Source organism: Siniperca chuatsi, linkage group LG10 (genome assembly GCF_020085105.1).
Source record: "Siniperca chuatsi isolate FFG_IHB_CAS linkage group LG10, ASM2008510v1, whole genome shotgun sequence".
NCBI lineage: Eukaryota > Metazoa > Chordata > Actinopteri > Centrarchiformes > Sinipercidae > Siniperca > Siniperca chuatsi.
The window spans coordinates 2,119,970-2,135,374 of NC_058051.1; the positions used below are offsets into that span (position 1 = coordinate 2,119,970).

Sequence of the window (15,405 nt, forward strand, 5' to 3'; positions counted from 1 at the left end):
GTATCACTAAATATTAAGTTTGTTCACCTTGCTATATGAGCAGATAAAACTACTAAAAAGCTGCAGTATATCTTCAACAAAAATATCTCGTTTTTTCTCTCATTACAGTCCAAAACACCATTTCTGTAAATGTAGGGTCTCTCCACTGGTTCCTCTCTTTCACTTACCTTTCTTCTCCTTCCCATCTTCCTCCATCTCTCCAGCACCCAGCAGGGTGAAGATAATGCCCGTCTGCGAGTTGACACCCACAGCTGTCACCAGCATCCTGCCCGAGCCCTCCATCACATGGGTACCTTAACGTCCAAACAGATTACTGGTTTAGATTCAATTAAGAGACCAGTGGTGCTTGCAAAGTGGCACCCCCAAGTGGTCACAGATTTTAACTAACTCATGATCTTGCTAATTTTTGTAAGGTTCTTTCTCAATGTTTTCTTAATGCACAACGTATGATAGACAGCCTGAGCTGCTCTCGCCACTTGGCTGGGAAGAAGTGCTGAGAGCTCAGCTCAACACGATACATCATCATGCAAGCAGAGGAAAAAGCAAACTTGAAAAAAATAAAGCCCTTGACACTGCCTTTGCAGAAAGCATAGGTCTGGCAAGTGTGTTAGACAATTAGTATTTAGGTCAAACAGTTTTAAGGTGTTAAAACAGCTGTCTTGTAACATTAACTATGCAATATGCAAATATTTGTAGTGCATGACCAGTTATCCTACTAAGGCTATGGATTGAGATATGTATTGCATTAATTTGTTAGCATTAGCATTAACATCTTACAATAAAACAAGATACAGTAATGTAGTTTGTGATGTTGTGGAGTAGCATTACATCCTGTTACTTTATCCACCCCTTGAAGACGCAGGAACTGGACAAAATGCAGCCTAGTTACCACTGACTTGAACCAAGACCTCTCTGACACAGCCCCAACGATTTTCAGCTTCACTAAAGCAGCATTTATTCCACTGAAACTGTATTTAAATGTATTGCATTGTCAGGTGTTTCTGTTATTTTGTCCACTCAAAGACAGTTAATCCAGGATGTGATCAGATAATATCTACAGGGGTGACCTGTGGGCTATATATGATGTTTCAAGAATATTTTAGTGTTGGGTTATTGTGTTCACAAAAATGTGCCTACGCCATGATTTAGCATATGATGTCCTCCAAGTAGTACCAGGGTAGCGGAGAGCAAAATTCAAAGATGTGAAAACACACCCGAGAGCAGCATGGGGTCCTTATCCACAGACTTGCGTACGTGGTCAGACTCTCCGGTAAGAGAGCTCTCATCTATCTTCAGGTCGTTGGCTTGGACCAAGATACCGTCAGCTGGCAGAAGGTCCCCTGAACACAGACGTGAAGAACAGATCAGTGTTGATTCACCTTGTAGTTCATGTCCTTTTTTGTTAGGGACATGTCAATGCATGGGTGCCTAACAGGGATATTTATGTATCAGTATCTCTTGTGGACATATTTGGTAATACAAACCACTACATGTTACAGAGATAAGCAGTACAGGTGTAGCAGGAATAATGAACATTGTGGGCTTATGCAAGACTGGAAGCGTCTGGAAGCTGTTTCTTTAAGGACATATAGTATAGTAGGTATGCAAGTTTGGAACAATTTTTAGTCAGTGGTGAAAAGAGTACTCAGATGAAGAGGGTTTTCAAAAACACACTCAGTTCACTTTAAGAAATGTAATTTACCTTGGCAGGAGACATTTGTTAAAATACTTATGTAAACATTACTCATAATTATCAGTATTAATTAATATTAGCTAATATTTGCTTTCTTTTGAGTCTTTCACTGCTGGTCAGAAAAAAAAACACACAACTTTAATACATGAGTTTTGCTTCTCTTAGTGATGAGCATTTGTTATTTTTTAGCCACTCTATAGGGTTAACAATTAATCATTCAATCTGAAAAAATATAAACTGATTAATCGATACTGAAAATATTTGTAAGTTGCTGCTCTTTCATACAATAAGCATCTGCGATGGTCTCCTTACCGTATTTGACCTGGGCCATGTCCCCCACCACCATGTCAGACACGGGGATCTGGATGACATTTCCTTTCCGCACGACAGTGAACTTCTGTTCTTGCTCGATCCGACTCTGTAGACCCCGGAACTGCTTCTCTTTGGACCAGTCGTTAAATGCCGTCACCAGGACGACACACACGACAGACAGCAGGATGGCCGCACCCTCAATCCAGCCGGTGTCACCCTCGCCTTCATCCTCTGCAGCCCCCGACACGTTCCCACATGCTGGAGAGAGGGAAACGGAGGGATGGTTGGTTAGAGACATGATATCACAGCTGAATTAAATAGTATTTAACCTGCCTGAAGTACCAGCTGGTTGTTGGTGTGGCTAGTTTGGGATAGGTTCACTATCTTTCCCAGAAGTTATCAAATGTAAGCTGGAAAGCAAAACTAAAGGGACAATCTGTGATCCAAATGTACATAAACTAGAGTTAGTGTTTATCATCATATAATTTACTACCATTCACAAATAAAAAAAAAAGGTTCATGTCATACAGTGCATGATTACAAATGTTAATGTTGCACCACTCTACCTAATGAAATGAATGTGAGGATAGTTTGCGTGTGCTGCTGTTATCTAGGGCACACTATGAGGTTTCAGACAGAACCACAGTTTCCGATATTTCCTCCTTCTGTTCACTGAGTATCACTTTCTCTCCATCATGACCTCTTATTGTGGTAAATAGACCCAGGAAGGTAAAAGCAACAATTTGGCTCTTTGTCTCTTCGGCTTTTGTTATTGTATTAGTATGCTTATATTTTGTGCATTTTCATCTTTTAACCATGAAACCGATAGAGATGATTAGATCATTACATAGCGGATCTTTCTGATTTACCCAAACAACAAGAAAATGAACAGGAACGGAGTATAATATGTTGATTAATTAACATTAATCTACAGAAAACTCGTTGCTGCGTTCTAAGGCATCTCCTCCTTCTAGCTCATTAAACTTCCAGAATACATGATTATGCAAATTTAGTTCATTTCATTAGTTTTCCTGCTGGACACAAGATGCCTCCTTCTTCACTGTAAAGTCCATTCTCAGTGTATATGCACTGGTGGCTTCAAGTTTCTACATCACACTTGTAGAAGGTGCAAATTGGACCAGGATTGGCTTCCAAACTATTTGGGATGTCACAAATCCTGCTCGTAGGTGCCACCCCTTAAAATCCGATTTTCAATGAGCGCAGAGAAACTTTCCACTTTCAGCAGATGAAAGTGAAAACAGCCTTCTAGTGTCAAACTCTGCACAGACGTCACTCTGCACAGTGAAGCTCAAACATTTAACTGTAGGAACAAGAAGAAAAACATATTTTTGAGTGGAGGGGGACTTGATGGAAGTACTTTGATTTGTAAATTTCATTTGACAATCAGTTTTATTTGAAAACATCTGAGCCAGAGCAGATGCAGCGCCATTTAAGTGTGAATTCAGCAATGCACTGTCAGCCCAGCTGAAGTCTCTGCTTTGGTCAAACTTGGTTCTTCTCTGTCTTGGCTCTCTGCGCTGAGGTGTGCTACAGGAACACTTCAAAGGGAGACTGCAGATATTTTGATGTGTAACTCCCTCAAGCTTCTTCCCACTGCACTTTCCACACTTTACTTACCCATGAACCTATCTTGTTGTATGCTTCCTCCAACCAGTCAAGTTTACATCCAAGTCTGTCCAGACTCATATAATATATGTAGTGAATAAAAGGTATAAAGTGTATTTTTTGGCTAAATGGAAGTTATCACTATATTGATGATACATATGTATGATACATTGTTGAACTGATGTACACATGTACTTGATTACTATGTAAAGATGGCTCCGATACGTTGTTTTCAGTCACGTGATTCCGATGACGCTCGAAATTCAGAACAAGGCAGGAAGTGAAAGGCAGAATGGACGAGATGGAGGAAAGCCCGTACTGTGCCAGTGATTGTTTACTCATTGTGTCGTCCCAGTCAACGTGTGTGTGAAATCTGGAATCTCCCAATTCATTTCATTTTTCTTCATTTTGAGGTCACAGTGACCTTTGAGTCAAAGGTGTCCCCAATTCATTCATTCATTCATTCATTCATTCATTCATTGGGCCATAGGGACGTACAGACTTAAGGACAACCCGAAAACATAATGCCTCCGTCCTCGGCTATCTATCATGGAGGCATAATAAAACGCACTGTTGCTCAATTCAATACATTTGCAGGTTTTGCTGCTATGGTTGGTCTGATTTGACACTGGCTAATGTTAGCTAACTCAAAACAGATGTAACTGACATCACTAAATCAGTTTTCTGACTTTATAACTCTTTACTTGTACTACTGTTATGTTGTGTTTAATCATTTTACGTTATCCCAATATTGGCAAATTAAGTTGAAGTTCATTAGCATTAAACCACATTTCTCAATTTAATGCACTCAGGGGCTTTGCAGCTACACTGTCACTTGGTCTGGTATGACCAGTAGCTTATGGTGGCTAATGTTAGCTAATATTAGCTAACTTTAGACGGATATTGCTGTGTAACTGACATCACTGAGTCGATTTGCTGATTTTATGACTCTTTACTTGTGCTACTGTTATACTTTGTTGTAGCATTTACCATTAACCCAATATTTCCAAATTAAAAGTTCATTAGCAGTTTCTCAATTAAATACACTGAGGGTTTATTTGGTCTGGTATGACAACTTGCGGAGGCTAAGGTAAGCAAACTTTAATAGATTATGCTCTGTAACTGACATCACTGAGTCAGTTTGCCGATTTTCAGACTCTTGAGTGTGAAAGTAAATTCTTGGAAATGGTAGTTTGACCAAACTATCTTAACTCAAGGTCCACTTACTAGCTTTTGTTAACAGCATCTTATTGTATTTGGATGGATTCTGCTCTTTGTTTGTCAATTCATGACTCTCCTCTACTTGTGTTACAGATTTTTGAAATGAACCTTCAACACGTAATAGCCACTTGTGGCCACAGTGCTGAGCAGCCTTTGCATTAGGGTGGCCAGACGTCCTGAAAATGTCAGGACAGTCCCGAATTACGAGCAGTTGTGCAGAATCCCGTGTCCTGAACCGATATAGTAATAGATAATATTCACAAGCTGAAAAGAGAACTGTCTGTTTGCTGTGAGACTCGACTTGACTTGAGACTTGAAGGCACGAATGCTGAGGAGACCTGACTTGGTGACACAGTCATATTGAAAAATGCTGCACAGATAGTATTGTGTATTTTGGAGCGCTGCCAAATTGTCATGAATAAATAATAACGGAGATACACGCAACAAGCTGCTGCTGTCTTCAGAATAAAAAAAGACTCTAAATTCAAATGAGAGAACGCTTTTATTAAATTATCACTTAGTCCACATTAGCCTAGTAGATCATTCGTTTTTTTACTCTCTGAATCCATGAAAATATTCTGATCAAGCCACTTATGTAAGCTACAACTTCCTGCTTGTAGTTATTAAAAAATGTCCTGTTCGTTTTTGTAAAATATGTAAGAGTAGGCTATTTCTTTACTGATGCGTTTTCCCTCATCTATCGCACAGACTAGGCTATCATAAACAACTGATTGGTGATGTCATTCGACCTGTTTTCAACCAGATGACGGAGCGTGCAGCCGCCACAGCGGGAGGAATTTGTGATAAAAAAATATGCGTTATTTAGATCCTACAGCTTAATGACAATCTTGTTTAAAATGATTGTAACAAACCTGTCACCTGTGCGTAATGGTTCGTGCATCTTGTACACACAGCCAGGACACTGTGCGTCATGCATCCACAGAATCTGTAACTGATCTAGTTAGAGTCTGATGTTACTCTAAATTATTCTTAAGGCTATATTTTAATCCTGACATTTAAAAATAAGCCACCCCTTTGGTTCAGTTGTTTCAACAGGAAAGTGGGAGTGACTTCCGTAAAATTAAACTGAACTAGGTATAACGTTAAACACTGAGTCAACTGCACTCAGGAATACTCTTTGTTTCCAGTGAGGTATTAGCTTATAGTGACTTTATGAGGTAAACATTACTCTTCCTGCTCTATAGGAACAATGTGTAGTTATGTTTGAAATATATATTACTTGTAATCCTGTTCTGAATTTATTTTATGTATATATTTTGTATTTTACGTAACGGATAATGATTTACACACTGTTACATATAAAACAGTCAATAATTGTGTTTCTTTTTCCTAATGGCAGACAGTTGAGTTCACGAACAAAATTAATAGAGTTGAATTTTGACTTTCATGTGTTTTACTGTTTGTTGACACTGAATGTAATGTACTGCATTTGGCCACGGCCACCCAAATTTCACCATTTCTCATCTAGTCACCCTACTTTGCATAGTTTAATACTCTGTTTCATCCGTCTCCCTTTCCTTTAGCTCTCACCTCGCTCTATGAAGAGCCAAAACTCTCTTTCAACCTCTCTCCTTTAATTTCTCTCCATCATCGTCACTGTTTTTCACATCCAGCTTCGCCCCTAAAACATTTGATCTTACTCCCCGCTTCCTCCGGCACCCTCCCAAACCATCCTCCCTACACCCATCTGCCCCTCTCCTTACCTTCGCTTTCCTTTCCGGGAGGCTGGTAGAAAGAGAGGCCGAGGGAGATGATGGCGGCAGCCTCCAAGATGATGAGAGTGACGTCCTGTAAGGCCTCCCAAACGAGCTCCAGGAAAGTCTTGGCCTTCTTTGGGGGGATGAAGTTTTGGCCGAATGTTTGGTACCGACGCTCCATGTCTGCCGGGTCCCCACTGAGACCTGAGAGATGGAGACGGAGGACGAGACAGAGAGAAAGACACAAGAAGAAAAAGAGGGGTGAAAATAAGAAAGGTTGAGATCTTAAAAAAAATTACAATCACTTAAAGTGAAATCCAGATGCCAGGAGTGATAAAACACATCTGCACAAACGGTGGCACTTTCACAATGCAAGTCACTTTCATGCTGTTTTAAATAAAAAGTTTGAAGGTTTATTTAATTTCAATGAGAATCCCAAAAAAAAAAAAACCTACTAGACAAACTTTCTCTATCCAGTAAAATAGTTCAAAACACATAAAACGCAGTAATTCTGTGAACTCCAAGTTTACTTTCCTCTCTCTCATCTCCAGCCTCACTGCAACATCTCCATCTTCTCCCCTTCAACCTCACCCCTAAGTGATACAGTTTCCATGGTGACCAGGATATCAGGTCCAGGGCTTCCTGTCTCTAACGGGTTTCTGCACAGCAACAGGTGATGTCATTCCTCCAGTGTGCTAGGGTTGGAGCAGAGCTTTTTTTTTTTTTCGTGTTTCTTTTTTTTTTTTTACTGATTGGCTGTTGGGGAGGGAGAACGGCAATTTGTATGCTGTGGTTGGTGAAGATCGGTGACTATCTTTGCGTCCGTTTGCGCACGTGTGTGTGTGTGTGTGTGTGTGTGTGTGTGTGTGTGTGTGTGTGTTCGGAGACATCCTGGTCCAATGTGCTTGCTGCAGGGAGTCATATGTTACTCCCAGTGTTGCCGAAGAGTTGTGTAGCAATATGACGCTCAACAGGGTTCAGGCCGAGGCGAGGCAGAGAGAGAAAACAGGTGACCTTATGCTGAGTAATCGTAGCAAGCTGTATCCTCCTTCCATAAGTCCATCCCTCCCTCTCTCACTCCCTTTCTCATCCATTCCTCCCTTCCTCCCTTCCTCCTCATCCTCTTCCACAGCCTCTCTCGCTGGCTCTCCTCCTCCTCCTCTCTTTTTCTCCCTCTCTCAATCTCCCCTTGATGTGTCCTTGACAATGCGGCAAGCTGTTCTAGCTTTCCTTCCTCACCCCTCACACCCCCCATCACCACACACACACACACACACACATCCTTGTACTTCTATCTTTGTGAGGACCGTCATTGACATAGTGCATTCCCTAGCCCCTTACCCTAACCTTAACCATCGCAACTAAATGCCTCACCTTCACCCTAACCCTCAAACTCAAGTCTTAACCTTTAAACAGCCCTTTAAAGTTGTGAGGACCGGCCAAAATGTCCTCACTTTCCAAAAAGCGTCTTTCAGTCCTCACTATGTAGCAAGTACACACACACACACACACACACACACTCTCTCTTCCTCTCAGTCCCTCTTTCTCTTTCTCCTCCTTCTCCTTTCTGTCTATTCAGTGTGGATATAATGGTCTCATACTGCAGTGCTGGGTTATCCATATCTGTGTATATGTGTGTGAGACTGTACTGGTTTAACCCCCACTCTGTTCTGTGTATCATATTACAGATGATGCACCGCTTCATAATGTATACGCCTGTGGTATATTTACCCCGGTGTGTGTCATACACTGTCTATTTGTGTAGTACTGTTGCAAAATATGCATTTCTGTTGGCACAAGTATTTCTCTACTGTATGAATTTCCCATGCATCTATCTGATCTGCCAATTCATGTTCCTCCTCTGTGATTACTTTTATTGTAATCATAATAAGCAGAGGCAGCAGCTTTTGTTGTACTGACAAACGCCTCAGATCTGGAGCAGAAAATATCTTGAGCTGTCAGATCGGAATGATCAGTCACGAGCAGACAGAGATTTGAGTAATGAAGTTACAGATTTCTGTGAGGTGGGAAACATCTTTCTGCATCTGTGTTTGCTCTTTGACAGATGACAGCATACATGTCATTTGTGAAAGTCAGCACAGCACAGTCCAAGTGTGTGGAGAGCAGCGTTTGTGTGTGTTGTTTGCCAGCTGTGCTTTGTAGGGACAACTGCAAATACATGACTCTGTGTGTGAGTGTGTGTGTGTGTGTGTGTGATGAGTTTGTTGGGACCTGCTGCACTGATTCCTGACCAGCTCACAGTATCAAATTAGCAACACTCAACACAGACTTGCTGTAACTCAACACCCACCGACTCTCTCACTTTTTATCCATCTCTCTCTCTCTCTCACACACACACACACACACACACACACACACACACACACACACACACACACACTCTCTCTTCCTCCTCCATTCACCCCTCTCTGTTCCTCACCATCTCCATCTCACAGCTCTCAGTCATCTTTCTCTCTCTTGCTGACTTTCCCAGCCAACTTCTCTCTGCTGTTGTGTTGCTAGGTTACAAACTAGTTGAAGGAGTGGGCGTTGTGTGGTACCACGCCCCTGAAGAACATACAAAACACAGAATCCCAAATTCTACCCTCAGTAGTCTTTACAAATCTTTGACTGGCATAATTATATTAACTTGTTCTTTGTGTGTGTGTGTGTGTGTGTGTGTGTGTGTGTGAGAGAGAGAGAGAGAGAGTGTGTTTAAGTTTGCAAGTGAAAGGTATCAATAAAATGCACAGCATTAACCCAGAAACAATCAGTCGATAGATCAATTAGTCGAATGACAAGATCAGTCGTAGAAAGTAAAAACACCAAACATTCAGTAAGCAATTTCAAGACACACTTTGAGCTCTGGTCACTTTCAGTGGGCATTTGTTGTTATAATTAGGGCTGCAAATAACGATTATTTTCATTACAGATTAAACTATTGATTATTTCTACAATTAATGGTCTATAAATTGTCAGAAAATAGTGAAACAATGTCTTCAGGTTGCTTGTTTTGTCCGACCAACAATTTAAAACCCAAATTTACAGTTATAAAAAAGCTGAGGAAAGCAGTAAGTCCGCACATTTAAGAAGCTGGAAGCAGAGAATGTTTGCCATTTTGGTTTGATGAATGACTTAAACAACTAACCAATTATCAAAATTGTTGCTTTATTTTCAGACAATCGATTAATCGGCCAATCGTTTCAGCTCCGGTTATTATTCTTCTATTTGTCATTAAAATTACTAAATGATTTAGAGCTGACGATTAGTCAGTTAATTGATTAGTCGATCATCAAAAAATGAATCGCCAACTATTTTGATTGATAATTGATTAATGAGAGTCATTTTTCAAGCAAAAATGCCAAACATTTGCTGGTTCCTGGTCGTCAGATTTGCTGCTTATATAAATAAATATGTGTGTGTGTGTGTGTGTGTGTGTGTGTATTTCTTAAATAACCGGCTGATTAATCGACAATGAGAATAATCGTTAGTTGCAGCCCTAACATGATTAAATGAACAGTTGCAGTCCTGTGCATGAACCCACAATTACACACTGTGTCTGCAATAATTACAGGTGTGCTGCTGGAGATTCTAGTCGGTCCTTGCACACTTTTACTCCATTCAACCGTTTATTAATTCACTTCCATCCATTCATCCACTATAATCCCGTCATCTATCAATCAATTCATCCAGCCGTGTTCTCCGTGCAGCCAACTCCACCAAAAACTGCCCTCCATAGGCAGGATTACACTGCATGAGTAAGATGTGTTTTTATTGTTTAATGGAATTGCTTTAATTTCACTCTGCATCCTTCTGTCAGAGATGTGTTGCACTGCAGTGAAACTGCTGCATTTTTGAAATTCAGCCTACTTGTGTATTAATAATGCATGAGTAAAATAAAAGTTGTGCCGTCTTGGTCAGTTTTTCTGATCAAAACATTTTGTTAGCGTGTTAAAATTTGATGTCGTTATAGAATGATTGGCGACCACATGTAATCTGTTCCAGTTGTTTGAGCCAAATGATGACGACGTAGAAATCAGAGAGACGATTTGGACACAGTTTGCAGCAACGCCATTCATGCAGTGGTGTTTATGTGCGAGTACAATGTCATCCATCCTTCCGCTCCTTCATTCCACTCATCTCGGTGGACCCATTCATCTCCCTGCTAACCCATCTCCATTCATCCTCTACAAATCCATCCATCCAGCAAGCTAGTAATCTATTCACCCATTCATCCATCTACTCCTCCATTATTAATCCATCTGTACTCCCATTCATCCACTGATCTACTTTTTTACAAAGTCAACCGTTGGTCGGTCCATGCCTGCTCACCTTCAGTGGTGCTGGACTGTAGTCTCTGGCAGAGCCCCTCTGTGTCTCCGTAGCTTTCCTGGATCTTCTGCAGGGCGTCGGTCCCTCTGAGCTCCATCAGCTCCCTGAGCTCCTCCACCGTGACCCCGAAGTCCCCCCCTGCATGGCTGCCATCTGCCCTTACTCCTCCTCCGCCCCCGCCTCGAGTCCCTTTGGGATAAAACTCCACAGCACTGTTTGCCATTTCACCCATCGTGGCTGTTGTTGACATGTCAGTAAGGGTTTTTTTTCTGTTTTGGTCCTTCTTTCTCTCCGTAGTCTGTCCTTAACTCAGTTCCCCTTTCGTTTGGTTGGTGGCGGGTTGTTCATGTGCTCAACAGTCAGAATCTCAGTTCTGTCTTGATTTCTTACTTAAAAATGTGCAAATATAACGATTCACTTAAACCCTTTTTAAATTTTATTTAAGGGCAATGAAGGGCCGTTGGTTGAATTTTTTTTTTCTCCTCACTATCTCGGCCTAGCCTCCCACTGCTCCTTTAATTCTCCATAACAGGAGGAGGAGGGTGAGGGGGATCAAGGACAGCGAGCAGGGGCACTTCAGAAGCGTGATGTCTGAATGAATCCAGCTTTCTTTTCCTTCGTCTCCTCTGCGACTCTGCTCTTTCCTCGTTTCTGTCCCCCTCCCTCCAGGGTCACGGCCAGTCCATGGACGGACGGGCGGACGGGCTGACGGACTCACAGATGGGGATGGAGGGACGATGGACGGATGGAGAGAGGGGCGAGCAGGGCAAGAAGGCTGATAAATCAGAGACAGGAAGTGGATCCAGTTCAGAGGTAGCTACTGCTGCACCACCAGGACCTAAGAGAGAGCAAGGAAGAGATAAAACATTACCACTCTGTTCTGTTGATCTCACTCACTGTCATTACATCAAATCATTCCTGAGGCAGCGACGAGGCGTTCTGACACGGGATTCAGTTGGGAAACTTGTACGTTTGATGCAGAGGCTACAAATCTACCATTAATACATCCGTCTTGTTCTAAATAAATACACAAGTATGACTTCAAGTATACAGTCATGTTAGACATTTGATTATCTATAAACGCAAGATCTTTATTGCTATAACCATAGCCCCGTAAGCACTGCTCAGTTTTCCACACATTTAGCTATGTAAACACCATCATCATCATCATCATCATCACCATCTTCATGCAATGTTTTAACCAGCATCCATGTATTTTTTTCGGCCACTTGGGGCCAGCACAACAAGCTGTAAACACGTTTGCAAACAGTGGCTTATCCAGACATCCAGCTGACACTGAGCAACATTCGTGTTCATTTGGAGCTGCGTTTTTTTATGTTCACCAGCTAGTTGCTAACTTTGTCTGTCTGTTGTTTGGTGCTGGGTAGATAGCGTACAACAGCTGCCTACTGTGTCTGCAAACAACGCTGCTGAGAGCAGTGAGACTGAAACAAAACAACAAAGTCGCACGCCGTAAAACCAAAACAGTAAATTTAAAAGATGCTAAAATGCTCCGAAGAGGTCAAAGGAGCTGCAAAGTTCTCTGTGGGTTCATCACTACGAGTGACACCTTTCACATCATCATTTCATCCATTGTTAATAGAAAAACACAAATTTTAGCAGCTTTAAATATTCTCAAAAAAAGGAAATAATGGACAAAGCCTTATTGTTAAAGTGCAAACAAAGTCTTCGATTGAGGTTTGCATCATTGTATCCCACCAAACCTGTTTTCAACAAGCTCCAAAAATCAAACCGTCTCCTGAATGTTGCTTTTGCTTTAATCCACTAAGAATTAAACATGCGCATGATGGTGTTTGGAAGAAAAAAATACAGCATTTTACATCTGATATTAACTGTACTGGACATCATTACGTCACCACCACCTGAGTAAATCGTTACAGGAAGGACTCTATATTGTTCTTGTTTTCAAGAAACCCCATGAAAAGACCAAAACCAACAACGTGGTGGTCCGTCTCTCAATACTTTCTGACTTCCCTACCTCCTACTCAAGATTTAAATCTTTAAAAAAAAAAACCTCATAAATATATAGTTTCATTTTTAAAAAAGTCTCAGTAATTTCCCTTAACAGCTGGTCACTGTAGTTTTTATCAACCGTTACTCAAACAGGAGGAAATCGTGCCTTTGTAGAGATCTTCTGCTGCGTACTAATACGCATTTGGTGCTCTAGTATTTGGGGCAGCAGGACGGTGTGTGTGGGATTGAGTCAAAATAAAAACTACAGTGTGTGTGTTCATGGTGATGAAGGAACGTGTCACCCAACGCACAGTGTGGCTCACTGATGTGTTTTTAATAGTTTATGAACAACAATGGAGCTCTGTCGCACAACTGATTGTTGGTTTTAGTCTTTTCATGAGATTTATTGTCAGATTGTTACCAGCCTGTTCCTTCAGGTTAACGCAGGTAATGTTACCTCAAACCTGGTACGTCCACTTCGACACACACTGCGCCGTGCGATTAATTCACGTTCAATTTGTTCAGTCTGATAAAAGGCTTGTGAGACCTGAAAGAGGGAAATTTCCTGAAGTGAGCAGTTCTTGTTGAATCCACTAAAAAAAACAATTTTATAATCACTGAATTAACATTTCAACCCATCTCTGGAACTGATTTAATTAAAATAAATCTGACACCGATAGCGTTCAGTACCGCCTAGTAGAACAGCAACTTGCTTTCCCTCAGCCACACCGACTGAGACGAAGCCTCATCCCACATGAGCAATTAGCGCCGCCTGTAACTACAGATTCTCAGCATCACACATGACACAACATATTCTGATTTCCCTATCAGGGTATTTTACATAAGGATGAGCATACAAAAAAACCAGAACTGAATCTCATCATTAATTCCTTTTCTCCTCCTTCCTCTCCACTCTTCGCTCTCCCTCAGCTCCCTCTGCCTCTTGCATCTTCTCCCTCCCTTTTCTCCTCTCTGCCCTGCCATGCCTCTATCCTGACTGAGAGTGTTAGTTTATGACTGAGTCACCCTGCTCTGCCTTTGAAGCTTCCTCTCGCTCTCCATCTTTTCTTATTTGCCTGCTCTCCCATCTCTCTATCTGTATCTATCTCTCTGTCTATATAGGTTCACTGTCTGTTTTTTTTGCACATCTTGTCTTGTGATGTCTCATTGCTTGTTATTATTTTACCTTTCTCTTTTTCCCCTCTCCTGACGCCCTCATTTTTGTCGCTATCCCTGTCTATCTGCTTCCTGCTACTGCAATCATTTATTTACTCAGCCAGTCGCGCATTTTCTTCCCAGCCCGGTCTTTAACTCACTGATTCTGTCTGATTTTATAACGCTCACGCAAGAAAAAGCTCCTCTGCTCAGCCTCCCAACTACTGCGACTAACTCTGACCGTGTCTTTCTGCTTGTCTCTCAGAGCTTTGATGTGTACAGTGCACATGTTTTATGCGTGTGCACGTGTGAGCCTGCATTACGTAGACTTTGTTACTCAATTTGTTATGCATTCCTAACTCTGTCACACAAACAGACACACACATATAAGAATACAGTCCACTTTAGTCACAGGATGAATGTACATTTAAACACACAGAGACACTAACACTCATGCCCAGAGACATCACTTATATGATCTCTGTCATGACACACACACACAAATGTGTCATACACCACAGGACTTTCAAAATGAAAGTAAGAGGGGAGGAGGGGGGGGGCTGTCCTGGCTGAAAATGTGTTTGAACATGAAAAGAGTCAGACAAAAGGTCACCACAATCCTCAGCAGCCTGCCCATTTATCCAGAATGCTCGCCCTGTTTCTCCGCACACCATCCCTCAGAGGGTCGGCGCAATTTGATTGTTTTTTTTGTTTGTTTTTCTCTTGAAGAGAACGTGGCCACTCTTTTCCCTCGGGCACTTCCTCTTTATCGCGGCAGCAAGAAGGGTGCAGAGAGAGGAAGACACAGGAGAGAAGGTCCTCACGGGATTTGATTCTAGGCCAGCAGGGCCTCGTATGCTTTATGACTGTGTGCATGCATGCGTGCGTGTGTGTGTGTGTGTGTGTGTGTGTGTGTGTGTGTGCGCTCGATGGGGCAACCCAGACTACATACACGCGCACTTGAGCACATGTTACTAAACATGTGTGCGTGCACTCATGTGTTTCTGTCTGACTGACTGTGTTCACATTCCTGCTCTGTGTGTGTGTGTGTGTGTGTGTGTGTGTGTGTGTGTGTGTGAACTTGTCAGTATTTCGTCTCCCCCGCCTACACTGGCTAGCCTGCGGTCCACCTGTGCACCTGCAGTCCTACTTTCTGACAGGCATCTGAAGGGTCACCTCTGGCGGGGCCCTTGTATGTGGGCTGCTGCCTGCCATCGCTGGCTCGGGGCCAGTCACACACTCCTGTAAAGCCCAGCGGGAACAGCACACTCAGAATTCGACACAGTCAGTGGCTGGAGCCATTAAAGGTGGGCCGCCGACACAGATATCTGCATTACTGTGGAGCACATTAAAGCAACTGGATGATGCTGACGA

General features: G+C 42.1%; 1 protein-coding gene across 1 annotated transcript in view; it reads right to left on the reverse strand.

The window, feature by feature from the left end:
- atp2b3b (ATPase plasma membrane Ca2+ transporting 3b) overlaps nucleotides 1-15,405 on the reverse strand; it is a 52,900-nt gene that overhangs the window by 35,813 nt on the left and 1,682 nt on the right. Inside the window, 5 exon segments of the mRNA XM_044211289.1 lie at nucleotides 168-293; nucleotides 1,215-1,340; nucleotides 2,006-2,263; nucleotides 6,577-6,774; nucleotides 10,903-11,740. Coding sequence (XP_044067224.1) covers nucleotides 168-293; nucleotides 1,215-1,340; nucleotides 2,006-2,263; nucleotides 6,577-6,774; nucleotides 10,903-11,152 — 958 coding nt within the window. The 5' untranslated portion in view covers nucleotides 11,153-11,740.